The sequence below is a fragment of the Xiphophorus couchianus genome, chromosome 12, assembly GCF_001444195.1.
Source record: "Xiphophorus couchianus chromosome 12, X_couchianus-1.0, whole genome shotgun sequence".
Lineage (NCBI taxonomy): Eukaryota > Metazoa > Chordata > Actinopteri > Cyprinodontiformes > Poeciliidae > Xiphophorus > Xiphophorus couchianus.
The window spans coordinates 18471009-18492138 of record NC_040239.1 but is presented as its reverse complement, the minus strand read 5'-3'; the positions used below and the strand labels follow the sequence as shown (position 1 = coordinate 18492138).

At 38.0% G+C, this 21130-nt stretch overlaps 1 protein-coding gene across 2 annotated transcripts in view; it reads right to left on the bottom strand.

The window, feature by feature from the left end:
- The window catches only part of sv2ca (synaptic vesicle glycoprotein 2Ca), a 32842-nt gene extending 20738 nt beyond the window's left edge, over positions 1 to 12104 (bottom strand). The window contains exons 1-2 of one of the 2 annotated variants that reach the window (XM_028034766.1): positions 11750 to 12104; positions 4887 to 5639 (exon numbers count right to left, since the gene is read on the bottom strand). In XM_028034766.1, the coding sequence (XP_027890567.1) occupies positions 4887 to 5484 (598 nt within the window). In that variant the 5' untranslated portion in view covers positions 5485 to 5639; positions 11750 to 12104. Of the gene's footprint in view, positions 1 to 4886; positions 5640 to 11749 lie in introns of those variants that run through there. The other variant, XM_028034768.1, reaches the window with a different exon arrangement.
- Between the last annotated feature and the right edge of the window lie 9026 nt (positions 12105 to 21130).

Sequence of the window (21130 nt, the reverse complement as noted above, 5' to 3'; positions counted from 1 at the left end):
TGTCACCAAGGAGCCCTCCGAGACGAAAGAGCACCGAGCTGCATCACGACCCCCTCTATGATTTCATGCTTTGATGCTCTTCACTCATAGCACCACAAACTGTTTCAGCACCACACAAAAACAACCATCCTGTTTTATTCATATAACTTTGTACGTTGTACTCCCTGTGGCATCGCCTTGGTACTTGTATCTGTCAGTCTTTCTGTTTTATGTTCCATTTCTACACTTTCTCTTTCATCAAGTTTGTTTTTTACTTATTTCTCTTGTGTCTACAGAGTTTACACTCCTCTGATCTCCTCTCTGTTTTAGAGTATTTGCTTTAGTTTCCTCTCTGCTTTTTGCACCATTGGCGGCTCCTTTATGCTGAGCAGCATGTAATCATATTTGTACTACATCGTGCCACTTTGATGGGATTCATCCCTTCTCCCTCCTGCCAGTTTTGTTTCAGTAAAGCAAAACTGAAGTGTTCAGCCAGTCATTGCAGAAGGCTCCAGATACAAATACAGGCATGGTTAAAAATGAGAAAAATAAGGCAGTTTGACAGAGGCAGAAATCCATTATAAAGCTTTGCAGGAAGGCTTAACATTTGTTTGCATTGTCGTCCTGTGAAAGTTTGTTATATCACCTAAAGATTGTACTTCTTTAATTCAACCATAAAACAATTACATTTTACAAAGCAAGGACTCCTAAAATCTAATTTGTTTACTTTTGTGATGTTGTGGCTCAGACCAGACTTAGGTCTGAGGACTGAAATATCATGAAAGGAGATTTATTTAGTGGTGCTGAACCACCTGTGATCTGGTGCTCTCAAGCCCATAAGATCAAAGATACACTCTTTGACTGTCTATATGGGAAAGTCCACGCAAGAAGCAATTTTATTGTAACAATTTATCAACTCATGAAGATCAACACACATCACTTGAATTGAATGATCTCTTGTCTTCCCAATTTTGACGAGTGGCTAGCAAAAATAGCCTCATGTGTCATGTCATAGTTTTGCCCCAAGAAAAAAGACATTTATTGAATAGTACTGAAATTCGCAAAACTCTGCTCAACTTTAAAAGTAAACTAAAGTATAATTCTTTCAGTTAGATTTATTTTAAAGTGTTTTTTAAGGAAAGCAAATTTGCACCACTGGAGATTTTGAAAAAAATAAAAAATAAAAATTATTTTCTAAAATAGAGTAATTTTTTTCACCAAATAAATATATTCAGATTAAAGGTCATAATTTTAAAAATGTATTTTTTTTATGTGAAATGGCGCAAATATAGTAAAATGGGAATTTATTTTAAGGATTTTCACACTCTCAGGGTTGCCACAAAATCTGTCCAGGAGGATTGTTGCAGAGGGTGCTGGAGACATCAGCTGTCTTCTTTAAGATACCACACTAAGTCCCGTCACATACACCCTCTCTATGCCCAGCCCTCCAACACCCTGAAGATGAAAAAAAAAATTTTTTCTTTGACTTTAATTCAACACACATGCACACAAAATCCAGAGCTAGCTGCACTACTCAAGCAGCCTAATCTCTGCAGCGATGTTGGGATCTTACTGCAGTTTAGCCATGCTCAGCTGCACCAGGGCCACACAGCTCCACACATTCAACCAGCAGGCTTCACACTGGGACGAAAAGTGAAAAATAGTACGAGTGCTGTTGCAATGGAGCCAAAGAGAGAAGTTAGAGTACAAAAAGTGTACACGAGGTCAGCTTACACAAGACAAAGATGAAAGGAAATAAAAACAGTCAAGTTTACGAAACTAAATGAGCCGAGGGGAGTCTCAGGAAGAAAAAGTCAGCCTACAAGAAGAAATAAGTAATGATAGGGTGATGCAATCCCTTTGTCTGTTGTGTCAAAGATAATAGCTGAGCCTCTCCCTCACTGGGTTGGTGTACTACATACTATCAGTCTCCACCTCATCGTTTCAGTCCGCCTACACCTCCTACCCCATTACTCCTTCCTGAGTTGGTAATCTCTCCTCTTCATAGCTCTCTCCAGTTACATCCCTCCCCGTTTTTTCACGTGTTGCACTGCATATGGTTCTTCTTCCCTTCTATGTCTTTCCTTATCCATAATTCTTGCTTATGGTATTTACAGCATCCACCCCCTGCAAACCTGCCATGCCATCATGCATTCTGAGCCAACGGCAGAGGCTTTTGTGAATTATCCCTTTTATTTTAGCTGAGTCCTTATGCTTGCGTGACTGTTTTATGGTGAACTGAGGTTCACACGACACTAGTGCAGATAGAATCAATCATAGCATTTCAAAACGTAAATTTCTCAATATCTGTATTGCTTTTGTCCAGAAAATGAAAATATTATTTACCTTTTAGTCACTAATTTATTTTAAAATGTATTAATGTTTTGGTAAGCAGAGGAAAATCTTTTTTGCCTGCGGTAAACTTGCATGGGTCAATTACCTTCACAGCTAACTCTACATGCAGACACGCTCCTGCTCTCCAACACATGGTATTCCACTTCCTTATTTCCATCTGTCACCGTAAATGTTGGAAACGCATATGAACCCAGGTTATTCAGAAATACAAGCTGCACAGCAAAACCCAGGAAATGTTTGTATTATTAGGAACAAGTCTACTGTTATAGTTCTGGAAAAAGATCTAACTGTATTCAGTACATAAAAAGACATTTATGGCATAAGAAAGAACAAATTTTTTGTGATGCTTATACTTGAGAGCACTCATCAGGATTTCCTGTAGCTTTCTTCAACAATAGCTTTTCATCTGCCTCCTTTTCCAAGCCAGAAATACAAACTATGTAATCCTGAAAAACATTGAGCTTTTTCAATTATCCTCCTACTTAGGCAACATTTTGCAATAAAGTCCCAATAAAATACATTTGTGGTTGTAACATAACAAATGTGAAAGAGTTCAAAGAGGTAAATGCCTTCGGTGTGTACTTCATATTGAATATTATTCCAGTGTTACAGGTTGACTTTAAATTAAAAGAATAAAAAAATCAAATGTAACAAAATCATGATATTTATTTGTTTTTACTTTGTGTCAGACTTATCTGTTGTGCTTTGTCTATTGATCACCAAGTTCTCTGCCTGTGTATTTTTATACCATCCCTCCATGTCAGTGAAACGTCCAGACTGCCCTCAGTCACAGAGCAACAAACACTGCAGAAACGGCTTTTTTTTTTCCCTATTATATAATCAGTACTTCCACTTCAATAAAATCACGCTAAATCATGGAAAATCTAAAACCGACACGCTGGACATGTTAATGGAAGAAAAGACTTGCAATGCATCAAACAAAAGAGCTGCTTTTTTAAAACTTATTTCACACTGCTTCCATATTTTTCTGTCGTTTCCCATACCGTGCCAAAAACAAAATGTTAAATCTGCTAAATGGTACACGGAAACCAAGCATCACGTAATACAACTGCTAAAACAAACTTTGAGATGGTGAAAACTATCTCTACTATAACTACTGTTTGAACTCCTGTTTAGCTTGGTTTGTGTTTACACTTGATGAAACATTTAAATCTGTTCATTTTGTATGTTCACCCACAGATATAGAAGATAACTAGCTGTTCATGTCAATGTTTAAAACACTCACAAAATATGAAGCAGATTAAACTATGCTACAGTTGCACAACAAACTAGCCATAAAATGGGTAGCAACAAGGTCACAGCAATCATGTGAGTACATACGCATACACACACGCACACACACCTACTGTGATCATCACTAGAGGAGGGGCCTAGGGGGGCAATCAGAGGAAAAAAGATGAGAAGGATGGGTGAGAACAGAAGATGAAAAGAGAGGCACACTGAATGGAGGATGACAGGGGATAAAGGAGAGAGGTACAAACAAGGGGAGGCAGAGAATACGAATATCTACTAGGTTTATATTGCTACAAGAATTGAGTATACAGTAATAATTCAAAAGACACTTTTTAAAATATAAAGTTGCTGCACAGATACATTTGTCACTTCAATTCAAAACATGACAGTTTGTTCTGTTTCTCTTTTGGAACACTAAAAAATTGTGTTCAAATTCTTTAAGTTGACTTAAAAAAAGAGTAAACAATAAAAATAAATAAGAGTATGCATGCCCGTCTTTGATAGATTTCCTGGCTGTAACTCAGATTTTCAACGTTTCCATGACTTTGTCTGCATCAGGTGTTTTGCATTGTCATGCCTTGCTGTAGCGGTTAGTATCTAAGGGCTGTAAGTCCGATTTAATGTCCTCTCTACTCTGGTTCTGACACAGCAAGTCAAATGCTGTAAACAGCTCTGCAGTGATGGATTATACACCTGCAGCTACTGGGAACGCTGAAACTCCACTTCAACTCACAGAGTACACAGGGAATACCAGCTTGTCTCTTAAGCTGCACACACACACAGAAACCCATACACACAAAACACACAGAGACCATTGGACTGAAACACTTCCAACACGACATTTAGGATTGTAGCCAATCTTCAGCTGGGCTGACATTTAACCTGCACTGATATTGTTTTCAGCCAGGTGGACGTTGTCCTGTGAGCTCCAGCAACAGTGTGGATCAATGCAACACATTTCCCTGATTCATAATCATACTAGCTGTATAAACATCCCTCCTGGTCAGGTGCAGTGTTGTTTGCCACCTCAAATGCAAATCAGACATTTCAAATTTCAATTTAATAAGCTTGAGACAATGTGTTATTTCCCTTTCAGGGAACAAGTAACACTAATTTGCTTTGGTCTAATATAAAATTCCGATAATATACATTGCTCTTTGTGACTGTAAGGTGATAAAATGTGAAAAAAACATTTAGTGCCATAAGTACTTTAATAGTGTGGATCATTTGCCTGCCTTCCTGGATGATATCAGTAGAATATACCAACAGCAAAATCTAAACACCAACTGGGATCTTACCTAGCCATCCTGAGCTGGAGTTTGGGACACACATGTCTGTCTCTGCACTGGGCAGGACAAATCCCACCACAAACACTTCCACACCATCTGACATGAGCGCCAGTCCCAGTACAAAGAACAGCTGCCACTGGAAGCTCCCATGGCCACACTCCTGCATGATCAGCTCATACTGCTGGGCCAGCTCCTCTTCATCTGCCTCTCTCTCCTGCTCCAGCTCACTGTGGTCCCTCGTTGCATCTGACATTGCCTGTCCCAGCGCCACCTGTCCTTCCTTATGCTTCTTGTCTCCGGCTGAGGGGATCCCCTGGTACTCCCCCTCATAGATCTCATCCTCGTCATCATGGCCCTCCGTGGCATCGCTGGAGCCCTCCTCATTGTCACGGTAACTCTCTCTTTCGTGTCCTTTCTGGTTGCGGTAGAAATCCTCATCTTCGTCCTCCTCATCCTGGAATCGCGTGTAGTTGCGATGAGATGAGTACTCGTCCGCAGCGTGGTCGACCACCTTGTTGACTTTCTTTGCTGTGTGCCGCTTGGCCTCCTTCACCATGACCTTGGCTCCCTTAACCAGAGAAGTCCTGTTATTGTACGTGTCCTCCATAGTGGCTCTAAATGTTGACCTTTTCTGGCAGGTTGGAGGGCTGAATGCAGAAGGATGGAGATTTGCGGCTATCGGAGGATCTAGAGATGCTGCACTCTTGAGTTACAACAGGAGATAACCCTCAAAGTCTCCAGCAATCACCGTCATCAGCTGGGCTAAAAGACACAGGGGAAAGATAAATTACAGACAAATAAGTACAAGAAGGGAACAGGGAAGAACAGATTGGAGACAAAAGAGAAAGAAAGTCAGATCTAGTGAGATTCTTAATAGATACCAGCACTACATCCATAATCATCCTCTAATAAAAGACAACTTCCCACTGACGGCTCATAACCTCTTTAATCATCCTCACATTCTTCACCCAGGCCTTTTAATCATTTGGATTGATGTGAGACAGCATCACTTTTTTTTTGTAAAGCTCAGTTTTTATTTAAATAAAAATTCAATTTCCAGAGAGTCTCTCCTTGTTCTATATTTCATGAGCTGGCATTGGTTCTGAGGCGGTGATTATTTCAAGCTGAAATGCTGAATCTGCTGACTCACAATCGGGTTTGTGAAAAGGAATCTAATAAACAAGGATCAGTATGAAATTCAATTAATGGGACGCAGGCACCCATCTGTGCGCTTATCTATAATGTTATTGTCAAATGACTTAATGTGTACGTCATACATATTTGCTATGTCAACATTCTATACTAATTCACTGTCATGGCTAAGCGTGATGTGCTTATTTAATCTGTAGAGCGCTCAACCATAAATAAAAATAATAATTTTCAAAAAACATTATTGCAGTAACATGAACTCACACTAAATAACTCTAGAAAAATTCAAACTTCACTGGAAACATTTAAACAACAGTATTGAGGAAATACCACATTAAGACATAATTATTTCCTACAGAATCGACTTTGCTAGCCTGAAGCATTTCATTAAAACATCCAATAAGTAAACTACGTTCTGTTTTACAAATGTGTAAATATGACTTGAGACAAAGGAATGTTGCTTTTAGCTAGCGGACACTAATCTGGACAAAGAACCATATTTATCTTGTAACTACACTGTTAGCAGGATGCAGAAGAAAAGCGTGGAAACTACGGGGAGTGACAAGTGCCAGATTACAATAAATAAATAACTTACTAAATAATTATTTAAATGTGTCATTATTTTTGTAAAACTAGAAATAAATACAGACAAAATAAAAAAATACAGAATTAATTATATGTGCCTCAATTAAATGTTTTGATTTTATTTTAAAGGCTAGGTGTAATTGTTTCATGATTTAATAAATCATTTCATGTTCCTGTTCTGAATCACAACATTACATAATTTAACCTGCAAACTTCACCCATCAAATTCAGTGGGCAGGATTAGACATTTTATTACAAGTTTGCTAAAACTCTGGGTTAATGTCTTTACTGTCTTTGTTCTTTGTGCAGTATTAATGGCACATTTAAATAATTATTTCATAAGTTATTTATTTATTGTAGCTTAGTACTCTTCACTATTCATAGGCATCTAGGTGTCAGAAAGTCTTAATAACAATTATTAAACACTATCTGCATGCCAACCTGTAATGAGTACATGGCATGTCATTTGAAATACCACCCCATGAAAAAAATATGGTGGCTTCTATCAAAAAGCTGAAATATATTGTCTTTCAGTTAGATATTGATTTAAAACATAGGGCCTAATCTGCACAGGGTTCACAAATCTATATTCTTTCATGGCTATCTTACATAAATCCCATAGAAAACTTCTCTCTGCATGTGTTGATCATGTGGAATATAAAAGGCCAGGTCTGTCCAAAATGCCTTGTGGTTATTTGTGTCAGAACAGCCCTGAACAGGGAACGAACAGATTTGGGAAGTCAGAACAGGCAGATGATGCAGATCGACACTTTTTAACATTTATAAGGCTATAAATTCAGTGACAAAATAAAAGCTTCTTAAAACAAAAAAAATAATAATAATGCAAAATATTTGTATTTTATTAACCACAGTTTTTTTTAATGTTGTTTTTATGGTAGATACGATAGAAAACATCTAGCAGCTTTTGATCAAAAGGCAGTCATTAAACGTGTCTAAATACAGTCGGGTATTTGAAGAGTTACATGTGTCTCATTTGTTACTGAAAATATACCAAATATTTTCTGGACCAAGAAAATATAAAGCAATTGCATCCATTTGTAAATGAATTTAAACATCATGAATGAATGACGTTCTCCTTCCTAAGTTCAGACTTCAATAAAATGCCATTTTATTTATAAAGCGCTTCATGAGGTGTCTGCACTGGGAACTAACATTCAGAGTAATGGCAACTAAACATTTAACATTAAAAACTAAAAAAGTCCTGCCCCATTGTTAATGTATCAAAGACTCTAATATATTAAAAGAATTATGAAACGTTTTTGTCAAAAACGTTTCATAAGGTAAGCTGCATAATTATGCGAAGGGTGGGGATGCTCAGAGCTGCCAAGTGTCTGTGGTTCCAGTGAGTCTAAGAGCTCCTTGCTGCTGCCTCTAATGAACACTGAAGCCCTGTCAGGAGGACACAAATCACAGGACCGTCTCCAGCTTCCATAATGCAATTTTACTGGGCAAAATGACATTGCTTATTCAAGGTGACTTTGCTAATCTCTTTTGGCTCAAAGGAAGGGTTTTGTAGTAACGACTACCCCCTTTGTTCAAAGACTGATGATGTCTGCATTGAGGCTGGCCTTCAATATTAACTATTGCAGCTTTTTTTTGGAATCTAATTTTATTTTATTGTTTTTACATCTCACTCCTGATCCTTCCAAATTGATGCATACTGTTTAGTATTTTTCCCTTCTTTAAACAACCAGAAATGTTCTAATGGATACATTTTAGGTGTGTTGAGGGAATCATTGTTCCCTCCTATCTAAATAGTGAAGTTTGTTAAGGAAAACATACTAAATTCTGGCCGCAGAGCTCCTTAATTGCACATGTCAAAGTTCGGCAGTGTCACTGAACTGGAATGATCTGTTGCTTTAGGATTAAGGCAAAATTGACAATTTTAGCTTAATAAACACGGCATGTGGTGGATCTTGGTGAACCCTGTCTTTCAGAGAATCAACCGAGTGTACGGTGAGGCGTGCTGTCAGCCGTGATGAAGCTCTGAGGAGACCCTCGACCACACAGGCGACCCGCCCTCACCTGACCGCAGCTGACGTGACCCCGACATCTCAGACAGCCTGAGCAATCACAATCAAATTCTGTGACGCCGACACTGCCATTTTTATTTTCTGTTTTCTCAAACCACAATCTGTAGCTCTCTATCTTTTATTTTCCTTTTCTACAGGTTAATTTCCATGGATGAATGGATGTTATGATCATTTTATTTTATAGTAAAGCTAAGTAAGCTAGGTGAAGAAATGCATTTTAAAGAAACTTTACGTTAAGTACCATGTGGCCATTAAGAGAAGACGAAAGATTTAGATTTTCGAGGTTCAGAGCTGCATATCCAATTGTCTTCATTCAGGAGAAAATTTAAGTTAAACTTGTTATAGAGACCCTTTATGTGTTTCATAAAATTGATCTATTTGACAGTTTCTCAGTAGAGATTTGTCAAAAGTGACAGAACAATGGAGGTTCAAAAAAAGAGAGGAAGAAATACAAAATAAATAATCAAAACAGTGATGGTTTTTGATAAGCAAGGTCCTTCAATTCCTTTTCCTACATGTTAAAACTATTTCTCTGTGATGGGATAGTGGAATACTTTAATGTCCCTCTTGAAACAGGAATTCTTGCAACCTCAATAAGATCCGACCTATCCTGCTTCCAGACAGGAGCGAACGCGCTGAGATCCGATGGGCAGTTTGTTCTATCAGCATCAGAAAAAGCAGGTCCGTTTCCTAAGTGGACAGAACCACACATGATCCCATCGACACAGAAAGCCCGTGACCTCATCTGGAAAGCGGAGGTAGCCTGGGACGTCTCCGGTCAGGAGATTTCATCAAACACTGATGCTATTACCGACTCTAGAGAGAAAGAAGAGAGGACGGTTGTGGAAAATAAAGAAAAGTTTAACGCTGGGTGTTTCATAGGAATTATATCATCCCTGGACTTTGCCACAAATTATAAGCGACTTCACAAGCTCAAATTATTTTAAGCTATGCTACATCATGCAAAATATGCAGAGCCCCAGACCAGGCTGACATTTGTCTTTCTAAAGTAAGAAATGTTAATATTAAACCTATATTTTCTGTTATTTCAGCTGAGGGTTAATAATTTCTATTATGAAATTTTCTGATCCAAAGTAAAATAATAAAAAAAAGAATTTAAATCATAAAACATAAAGGAAAATATAAGTGTAACCTTCTCTGTCACCGATGTGTTATACACTACAACTGGTGGAGTTTAACTAACTGATGTAGAATTTTAATATATTTTGTCATTTTATTCAACATCTATGTGTAGAAATTGCATAGGTCCAGCAGCTAAAATACACTTTAAAAATAATTTAATATAATTTATAAAATGTACTTAATCAAGAAATAGTATTTTTTTTACTTAACCACTGCTAAGATTAAGATTATTAGTAATGACCGTCTCAAAAGCTAAGCTTGCTGGCAAGTTAGCAAAGAAACCCCACTAAACTACTTCAAGCAATGCTACTACACTAAAACCTCACCACTGGTCTTCACCATTCCTTACTAATAGGTTTGCACTTATTCATAATACGTGAATAAGTGTAAGTCCACTTCTGTCTTAGTTACCACTAGATGCAATTTTTAGTTGAATACTGTAACAATGCCTAAAAGGACAGTTGAGCCAGAGTGCTGCTGCTCACGTTCTCGATAAAACCAAGAAGATAGAGCACATCACCCCAGTTCTACAGACTTTGAAATACTGTTGTTAGATTATAAATCAATGATTTGTCACTTGTCTTTCCTTGTATCACTGAATACCTCAATGAATGTGAATCATGGCTGAATTAAATCGAATTTTTTTTTTTCACCAACAGAATGAAATTTTTATAGCTCTTAATATATGTTTTCAAGAAAAACAATAAAAAGGTGAAATAGTACTTTTTCTTTAGACAGAGTAAGAGTGTGCCTTGACACATGCAACACAGCTGCTTGCAATGGTGACTTGCAGGATAGAAGGTTAGATGGAAGGAAGGATGTGTGAATCGGATACTAACTTCAGCTTCATTAGGCAGCTCAGGTGTAAGACCCATCCATCCATTTTCTAACACCCTTGTCCCTAGTGGGTCGGGAGGGCCGCTGGTGCCTATCTCCAGCTAATGTTCCGGGTTAGCGGGGTTCACCCTGGACAGGTCGCCAGTCTGTCGCAGAGGTGTAAGACCATCCTTTCTTACCAAGCTTACAACATGAATAGCACAGATTGGTAAACACTCAACCTCCTTGGTGAAAAAATAACTTTAACTGACTAAAACTTTTCTTTTTTGCTTCCTTTTGCCCTTCCCAAGGGATGACACCCTGAGTGGACACCCATACTGTCCATATTAAACCACCACAGAGTAACTAAACAGACTCCTGTTTAGAGGAAAAACCTTTAATGAATTTTAAGTAAGAATAAATAATGCATTCAGCAGCTTGCAGTCACTTTACCCAAAGTTTTTTTTTTTTTTTTCTTTTTCTTCGAGTGCTCTCATCAGTGTTAACCCAGCAGGGCAGCCATAGCGATGCAAACAAAGCACTTTGCCACAGATTTCCAGTTCACCGGCTGTGCGCCTGTCAATCGCTCGCTGCTTCTTGAGGTGCAATTCAGGGATGACTCAGTTGCCTGCTCTCACATCCTCTCTCCTGTTTTTTGGCGGCAGTGCAGAGTGCTTTAACCGCCTCAGGGCAGGCGGCTTCACGGCACAAAAGCATGAACGATCCGCAGCCAGCTCCGCTCCACGAATAAGACTTACAGTATAGCGGGGCTGCTATCACAAACTACACAACCTGGACATTAGAGCGAGATAAGAAATATTTGCAACTAGGCAGCGTCAACACAAAACTATAGGTGGATTCTACAACGCGTATTTTATGTACTTGATCATTTTTGTCAGTTTGTTTGTTTCTTTGCAGACGTCTTCGCATTAGGGAGATTAAAAACAGGAAACAAACAAACTTCTAATAAATTAAGATGAAAAAAAAAAAAAAAACTTAGCCCAACATCTGCTATGTTTGGAAACGAAGCTGAAAAAGTGCAAACAGGGTGGCACGCACAACCACCAACTCATGCTCTTCAGTCATCACGTTCAGCAGCTTTAAAATAAAAAAGTATTTTCCTACCGTCTTTATGGCGTGAAGAGTGGACTGAGCTGAAAGTAACCCATTGCAGCACACTCCGTTATCCCTTCGTGGTAAGTAGTGAAGCTCTTTCTGGGATTTTTGTTTTTTTTTCCCCGATGAGGAGCCGGATCGGAGGAAACTGCCAGCGCATGACAGGGTTTTCTTTTCTTTTTTCCCCCCCTCCCCTCCGATGCAGTCCTCTCTGGCTGCATGCAGCACTTCGGGAGATGAGAGAGTGTGGTTGCAGGAGAGCCAGAGAGAGGGGGCAGTGTAATCAATAATTGTATTTCATTGAGTGATGCGGGTAATTCCGTCTGATGGAACAATCTCGTTAGGAGACTGACGTGGAAAGCTGCAACGCATGAATGCTAAACAGAGAAGGAAATGTGACATTTTGGAAGTCAGGAAGAGCTGCTGCTGGCTCTCCAATGAACTCCAGCTCAGTATGGTTTGGGCTAATAGGAGCAAAGGCGCAATGTGCGTTTTGTGGTGGAAAATGAATTGCAAGTCTCAAAGACATCCCTAGTGAAGCATGGTAGCGGCAGTGGCATGCAATGTGGATTTTTATTATTTTTTTAAATGAACCTGAGAAGCTGCTCGGAATTGATATAGCTGAGCTCTGTTGTTTATCAGCTGCAGAGCAAAGTTTTTCAATTATTTTGAGCAAATACTGACTTGACTGACCTCACTATAAGTAGAGGGTTATTTTGCAAATTCTTTCAATCGTGTATATTTTCTGCTTTTAACCTCCCTTCTGTGATTTTCTGGATCAGCCTTAATCATTTATGCTAAACACTATTTGGAAGTTCGCTTTGCACATTAGAAGCATCTCTGTAGCTGCACGTTGCATGTATATTTATTTCTGCCATCGTCCAAAGTGCTAACAGATCAACACCTGAGCGTTTTAGCAGCTGAGTGGTTCAATTTTGGGACTCAATTAAAAGCTTTCGTTATGTATTATTCATTACTGTCACCACTTCTCTCAAAATCCAGGTGCACCATTAAATATGTCCTGTGCATCATTCTTAAAGGAGTACGTTTTTGAAACACCTTTTTAAGCCTTTTCCCTAATTGCACATTATCTTCTGAATAATAAAATGGAAAAGAGAGCAGCGGCATATCTGGTGGGGGAAAAGATAGCACAATACACTCAACACCATAAACATTCACTAGATTTGATCTATAGAAAATAATATTTTGTTTCTTCTTTTTCTTTTTTTGTTTTAATAGCTGTTTGTCTAAAAAAAATCACAAATGTGTTTAGAAAAAAAACACTGAACGGATAAATCATTTGAAATAAGAGCAATAATATAAAGTTCATAATGATGATGCAAAATAGATTTGTTTTTCAGCTTCATATCACATCATAATGTTATTCCCTCATCAAAAATATACATGTTGAGTTGCTTTGATTCATTCATGGATGTTTGAGTGCGTAAAACGTTTGTTCTCACCAAACGCCACCTATTTCCACGCAGCTCCTCCTTGGAGCTGAAGACTCCAGCTGAGCATCTGCATCACAGATCAACTCTCCCCCACGGCCCACATATCCCTCCCGTTCCTCCAGAATCTGTAATTACAAAATTGGCTGTGGAATGTGAATGACAGTATAATTTCCTCTATTATCTCCTGGGACTGAAGAAAAATGTTGAACAATTTGAGAAAAGTTTTACTCATTTGAGAAACATCGTCAACTTTTACATTACTGAAATTGATTGACTACTTTGCTGTTATTAACAATTCATAAGGCTAATATTAAAATTTATAGCTATTGTTCTCTCAAATTAAGTTAAAACATGTTTTTGGCTCCAGGCTTTGCTCCGGGAATCTGATCACATTAAAAAAAATCGCATTCTCTAACTTCATTCATAGATAAAGTTCCCAGAAGATGCCATCATACACTATTCTCAGCTTGACCAACGAGAGAGTAAAACTACTGAATATCACATAACAGAGATAAAAAAAATCTATCTTCTTTTTTTACAACTATTTCATACATTATAGCAGTCTCAATAGATGAGCTGACTCTTTAGCTGAAGTGTGAAACAGTGACTCCCTTTAAACCTGGTACTTCCGATCCTAATGCCTTTGAAACCGAGGACTGATTCCCTGAGAGAATAGAGGGAGGGGAATGAGGGGAATAGCCAACTGATGCAAGCACCAGGACATCCAGCTCTACAGTATTTATATCACTGAAGGCTTGAAGCTACACCAACACAGTTAGAGATTCTGCTGCACTGTCCCCTGCAAAAGTGATTGTGTATCTGGTCGGGCTATTTCTGGTGTAAACACCAAAATAGCAGAGTGATATTACGCGTGCATCATTTTCACTTCAAACATCACAGGATAATATAGTAACACTGTGTAAACGGGATAAACAAAAGCTTGTAAATGCATGGATAAAAAGAAAAGTGCAGTTTTTATTACCTGAATTTGAGCCAGGAAGTAGTGACTTGGTGTTTAGGACTGTGCCATTATTTGTTCTGATTGTTTCTGTTGTAAAACAAACCTCCCCGCAAGCCACGAGACTCCATTTACTTCTGCAGGAGCAGTGGGGAGCACTTAGCTTAATGTACAGGACAGTAGAATGACTGTCACACGCACGCACGTAAAGAGGCAGAACACTGCACACGAAAGAGACTGCTCTCTCTCTTATCCTGGTCACTAAAGCAAGCACACACGCAAAAGAGATACTAAAGGATTTCCAGTGTTACAATGAAAACACTCTTCTAACATGCTTGAACCATAGCTGATAAAGATCTGTTGTAAAGTGCAGGACATGCAAACATTCAAAGCAAAATTATCAAATTGATTGCTATGTCAGCAGAATCTGGATTGTTGCTACAAATAATTTTTGTTCTTTATGCCTGAACTGAGGGGTCACATATCCGGCACACAACAACCGCAAAAAATAAAATAAAATAATTTTGTGCAAATGTTTTTAAGCACAACCAGCTCGACTTGGCTCATTTGACACACTTCTACTGAGGCTGTAAGGCAACAGCCTGGATAAAGCTTGGAGCACTGACCCCGTTAGTGAGCAGATAGCCTTTGCAGCTAAGCAAGTCAAGTCAACATAATGAGTCCTGTTTGGCAAAACCTGGCTGTTTTAGCACCAGTTGAATTTATTGTTTCTAACTAAAAGTGCAATAAAAAATAGCTCATTCAGGTTTTTCTTTTGGTAAATAATGCAAACATATGTATATGTTAATGAAAGAAATTAATTTCAAGCTAACTAGTTAAATGTACTATGTGGTGGCAAAGTTTAATTTCTGTCTCACCTGACCAGAGCACCTTCTTCCTCATGTTTGTTCTCTATGCAGCTTGTGACAAAATACCAATGGGATTTCTTATGGCAATTTTTTTTAACAGTAGCTGTCTTCTTTTTTGTTTTCCAATAAAAGCCAGAATTGTGGAGTGCTCACTTGTGCTTTCAACAGCTACTCCTGCCTTAGCAATAAATGACAGTAGAAAAAATATTTTCCATTTTCCAACTCAGATGTCAGCATATTTCCCTGAGTTCCTGCTCATAATATTAACTTAAAATATTGGGTGTTATTACTGTAGTTAAACTTAAATTATACAGAATCGGCACTTTCTGTAAATTATATGTTTGTAGTATAATTTCTAGCTTTGTAAATTATACGTTTCTCTTTTGTTTATTACTCAGTGTTTAACTTCAGGTACCTAACTTGTTCCGTCCAACTGAATTACACCCCAGCGTCTCAGGCTATGCTGACTCTGACAGGTTTTCTTCCAGGGTTTCTCTGTATTTAACTGGTTGCATCATTTTCTCCATCTCTGATGAAGAAAACTGTTTTCCCCTGCATGATGCTGCCACCAGGATGTTTCACAGTTTTTCACATTTATGGGTAGTTTTGGTTTCATTTAATCAGATAACCTTCCTCCACATTCTGTCATATTAAATGATATTAAAAAAAAAAAAAAAAATGTAAAAAAAATAATAAAAATGCCTTTACAAGTTAACGTTTAGAAAATCACCTTCTCTTATTAAAAAAAATTTTTTTTTCATTGTATTTCTTGTGAAGCAAATTCCAGTCCTTGTTGTCTCTGTTCTTACTTGTTCTCCATGCGTGAAACTGATCACAAACTGGATGTAGCGCTGCATATGCCTGTGATCGATTTTCAGTAAGACACGATCACAGGCTGCCATAACTCTTCAGGACAACCACTAATGGGCTGTCATCAATCGTAACATCGTCAACTCATTTTTCTCACATATGAGACAATAATGACCCCTCTCTGAAAGACAGTGGAACCTGAACGTGTTGTAGAGTTATTTGTCCCTGCTTGCTGTTTTCATATTAGTTTTCATTACTTGTTGATGGAGCAGGACTTCCCCCTTAGGACAGTCTAATCCATCACTTATTTTCTGCCAGTGACACCAATGTCCTTTGATGATGCTTGCATTAAATTCATCATAGCTGTTAAGCACTGCTCTGTGCAGCTGGAATCATTTTATACAGCATTAAACAACAGATGAGATGCAACAAGCCAGAATATTTCTTTCATTACATGTGGATGAAAATGATGAAACGAGATGAAGGGATCAGCTGGAGTAGCCGACATTAAACACAGAGAGCTCACCAGTCAGCCCGAGCTTCTGTCTCAACAAAGCAGAAGCTCTGCAGTGTCCAGATTAGCTGTTGTTTATTTGAATTAAGACGCACAGCAAACAGATGCATCTCCAATGTTTCTTTCATGTTCTCAATAAAGCTGGTGCTGCAGTTATTCTGAATGGATCTCTGGACTATAGCAAATGCATGAACAACTACAAGTCTAAGCGAATGCATTTAAAACAACATTGGCGCACGTCAGTAGTGGGAATTATTCATGCAACATGTAGAAAGCTTCACAGATTTGTACTTTCATTTAATGAATGAGTGTTCACCTCTAGCTACATTCAAACAATTTCTCATTGTATTATCGTCTGATCTTCACAGAAAAGCTAATATGCGCACAATGGGATCTGCAATGTCAACAGTATTAAAGGTGAGTTGATTTGAAATTGATAGAACACAAATCTGTTGTGTAGTCTTGCTGTGAAGGTGAGTTATGTCTCTTTACTGCTCAGCTGAGCACGATCAAGAAAGATACAAATAAACAACAGAGTTAGTTTTATTTAGTAAAAAAAATCACACACAATTTTCATTCCATTTCAAAACTATTCCCTGCTTTCTACTGATCTATTGCAAAAATTCCCAATAAAACACTAACATTTATGATTGCAACATGATAAATGTGGGGAAAGATTAGAAAGAGTAACACATATGTCATTCACTGTAAAAACACTACGTTACTGCAAACATTTGTTCCACCTACTTTTGCAAGGTCCTCTTTGGTCTCTTTTTTGTGTGTACTTGGCTGAGCTTAAATACCAGAGAGAGGAAAGCTAAATGGATTGTAATTATTGTCCTGGAACAGATTGAACAGTCTATACACAAGAATGCGAGCTGAATATCATTTCAATCACACAAGATGCATTTTGTTTTCTAGTAGGAAGGTACATTTTTAAAATGGGGTTTGAGGCAGTAATTCCAGCTTTAATCTAACAATCATCTAAAGTACCCGATTATTGTTTTGTCTACTGTCTGTGAGCTTTTAATTGAAGTCATTCTCTGTCGTCTGTGAGTAAATGCAACTCAGATGTATTCTGTTACTTTGCATTAAACAAATGGATGTTCTACTTTGTCTAAATACTGATATGATTAATAATAAATTGATTAGGAATTAATACGTAATGCTGATTCCTTTGTTTTAATAATGGAAACACGAATTGCACACTTGTTTAATATGCCCTTTATAATGTAAAGGGGAATTAATTTAGATTAATTTGATTAATGTAAATTAATTGTATACAGATTATTTTGTTTTGATAATGGATACATGAATTGTACACTTGTTTAATATCCCCTTTATAATCTCAGAAAGACTGATATAAATAAAACACAATATAAACAAAATGCTGATTATTTATAATGTGATAAATAGTTTTGTGTTGTGTGAGTTGAAAGCTGTTAACTTATGAACTGACAGTGATCAGTCATATTTAGGTTCCTCTAACAATATCAAGGTTTGATTATAGAGAGAATCGTAAAATCAAGAAATCTCCTAAACAGAACATGTCTGAGATTAATAAGTTAAAAATAAATAAATAAAATGAAATTAAAAAATAATGGAGAAAAAATCCAAAAATTTAAGAGCAGATAAGAAACAAAGTTATTACTGTCTACCAGACTGGACATGGTAACAAAGCCACTTCTGAGACTTTGAGACTCCAGAAAGCCACAGTGAGAGATATGATCCACAAATGAAGAAAATACTGAATAGCGGAGAACCTTCCCAGGAGTGGCCAAAAAAAGAACCCAGGACAACATCTAAAGCACTACAGGCAACATTTGTTAATGTTAATGTTCATCATGCAACAACAACAAAGAAACTGGGAAGAAATGGCATCCATAGAGTGACTCAAAGACAAAAAAAAAATATACTGTTGACCAAAAGAAACACAGAGACCTCAGACTGCCAACCCCTCCCCACAAAAAACACCTTGGTGATTTCCAAGTGAAACTTGGCAAAAAAAAAAAACAAAAAAAAAAAGTGAAACATTTTGGAAGGTGTGAGAATTGTGAAGTGTGACTAATGTGCAGGAAACAGATGAGACAGGAAAAAAGCTTAACAGCTCATTAAAAACACAGATGTTAAATGTATGGATCTTAGACTCCAGGGATTCATTCAGCAGACTCACTGGAGAAAAAGAGGGGAAGATTAGAACTGCTCAGGTGGTTAATACATTGGGGATGAGATCATCTTGTTAGTGGGGGCTGCAGTGTGGAGGTCAGCAGGTGGCAGTAGATCCTGAAGTGGAGGTGGCGGCTAAGGACAGATGACTTATTGTTGGAGGGTAAACAGGCAAGTATGGTAGTTTGGTCACGGAGGCCTCTTGACTTACTGTTGCAAGCAAAGACCAAACATCAAGGAGCAAAGAGAGAAACATTTCTGTTGGGGATACTGTGCAGGAACAAATCACATATAAGGTTTCATGACAGAAACACAAAGGTTTGGATATTGGGACCAGAATGGTGATGAGACTGGAGGAACAACGATGCTGTGATGTGAGAAGAAGAAGAAGGAAAGATCAGGACAGACATAATGTGTTCTGTTGCTTCTTTAACAAAAATAACATTTTCAGACACTCACAACCCGGCAGTCAAACATGATAGTGGTACTTTTCAGTTTCAGGTCAACCAATCACAGTTGATGGAAAAACGGATTGTTACCATGAATTAATATTTTATTAGAAGGAAATCCTTTTGTAGAATCTCCAGTCTTCAGGTAGTGATCCTAATGAGCTCAAGTTCACTAGAGTTGCACAACAGGCTAGTGATCCGAAGCAAACCAGCAAGTCCTCCTTTGAATGGATGAAACTCCATTGAGATGTTGTCATGACCTTCACCAGATATTCAGGCTTGCAAACCTTCTTATGTAGTTGAAGGAAAGAAATTCTGCTAAGAAGAGCGGTCCAAAACCCATTCAGAAGCAGTACAGAAGATATTACCAGTCATCACCACAAATCCTTAACAGCACTTCATGCTGCCGAGGGTGCATGGCACACTCAGGTTTAAGGGGTTGATTACTTATTCACATAGGGCCAAGTTGGTTTGGATAGCATATTCCTCTTAATAAATTAAATTATCAGTTGAAAACTGTCTCTTGCATTTACTCTGGTTATCTTTATTTGATCTGCGCATTGAAGTATGGCAAAAAAGCAAAAATAGAAAAGAATTTGGAAAGAGAAAACACTTTTCACCTTAATCAAAAAGAACATGAATATAGACACTTGCCATTGTTATGTAATATAAAAAGAAAATACGAACGAAAGCTCAGACATGTTGCATAAAGATGTAAAAAATTTCCCAAAATGATCATTTTACCAGACGTACACATGTGTGAATTGTCTGCTATAAAATGGAAATAAGTAATCCCTGGAGGTTACAGCTTCCTGTCATACAACAGGAAACCTGCACTCCCCGCCGAGCAGCTTGGATTATCCTTACAGTTATGCCTTCAGTTTAAAGCCTACTTCGGCTGTCAACATGTGTACAGAGTAAAATGTGTGTGCGTAGGCGTGTGGGCGTCTGTGTGTGGGTGGGTGTGGTGGGGTGTGTGGGGGTGTGTGTGCGTTTCTGGTGCTGCTTACAAAAAAATATCAATGCTGGTTATTAAACAGAGTACTAGATTAAGGCCAAACCTCACCAGAATCAGGCAAGTTTCTGCTTATTCTTTATGGTCATTTTGTAGTCTTGTACCGGTGCTGACAGGGCATCCTCAGACAGCAAAGTACCATCAACCATGTGGTAAGGAGGCTCGAGTCCAACAGCTCCTCTTCCTGCACTGCCACAGCTGAGAGAGACCATATGTCTCCTCTCCCCAGAGTCTGTCAGAGCTCAGGAGTGCCAGGCCATTAAGACCTATTCCATGTGTTGTAATACTATTAAGCACTTCATCTTCAAACCCAAGACAAAATGTATATAACATTTTATATACTGCCCAGGTCTCTTGATGATACCATCACCATGGAGATGGTGTGTTCAAGCTGATATGCAGTGTTAGTTTGTTAACACACGTAGCACCTTATATGCAAATTAATATTTAAGACATTATCAGTAATGTCTGGTAATGTCTTTATGGCTTATGGTAAATCTCAAAGAGGGCTTTTATTGTCCTTCTCTTCAATAATCTGTTCCACTGGTCTATAAGATGCTGCTTGTTCACAAATGTTCCCTAACAAACATCTGAGGCCTTCATGAAACAGCTGGACTTATACTGAGGTCAGGTGGAGAAGTCATTTGGTTGGACTGGATTTTATTTAGCAATGGGTGCTGAATGCAAATTGACTCCGTAGCTTTTAGCTATGCAAAACTCGCTGAGACACACCCCAAATGATTGACAACAACCTGACAACAACCAAAAAACATGTTGACAAATAGGGTTGCAATACATGCCAATTTTTTCTGATATTTATTTGGGGAAGAAAAAGGGGACGAAAGGAAACTGCATGTAATATTCTGTCCTATACACAATTATAAGTTATATTGTTCTGGTCTATCAAATGAAATCTGCCAAAATTTGTATTTGAGGCTATTGTGTGACAAATTGTAAAGAATTTCAAAGGTAAAGAATACTCTCTCAAAGCACTGTTGCTAGCTGTTATTTATCAGTACCTGAAACACTGTGCTACCATATAATTTTTATTCTGGACCTATTTTTAGTAAACACGTTCTTCTTCTTCTTCTTCTTGGATTTACTGGTGGTTGGCAACAAACTTTTAGTAGCATTACTGCCACTTACTGGTATGGA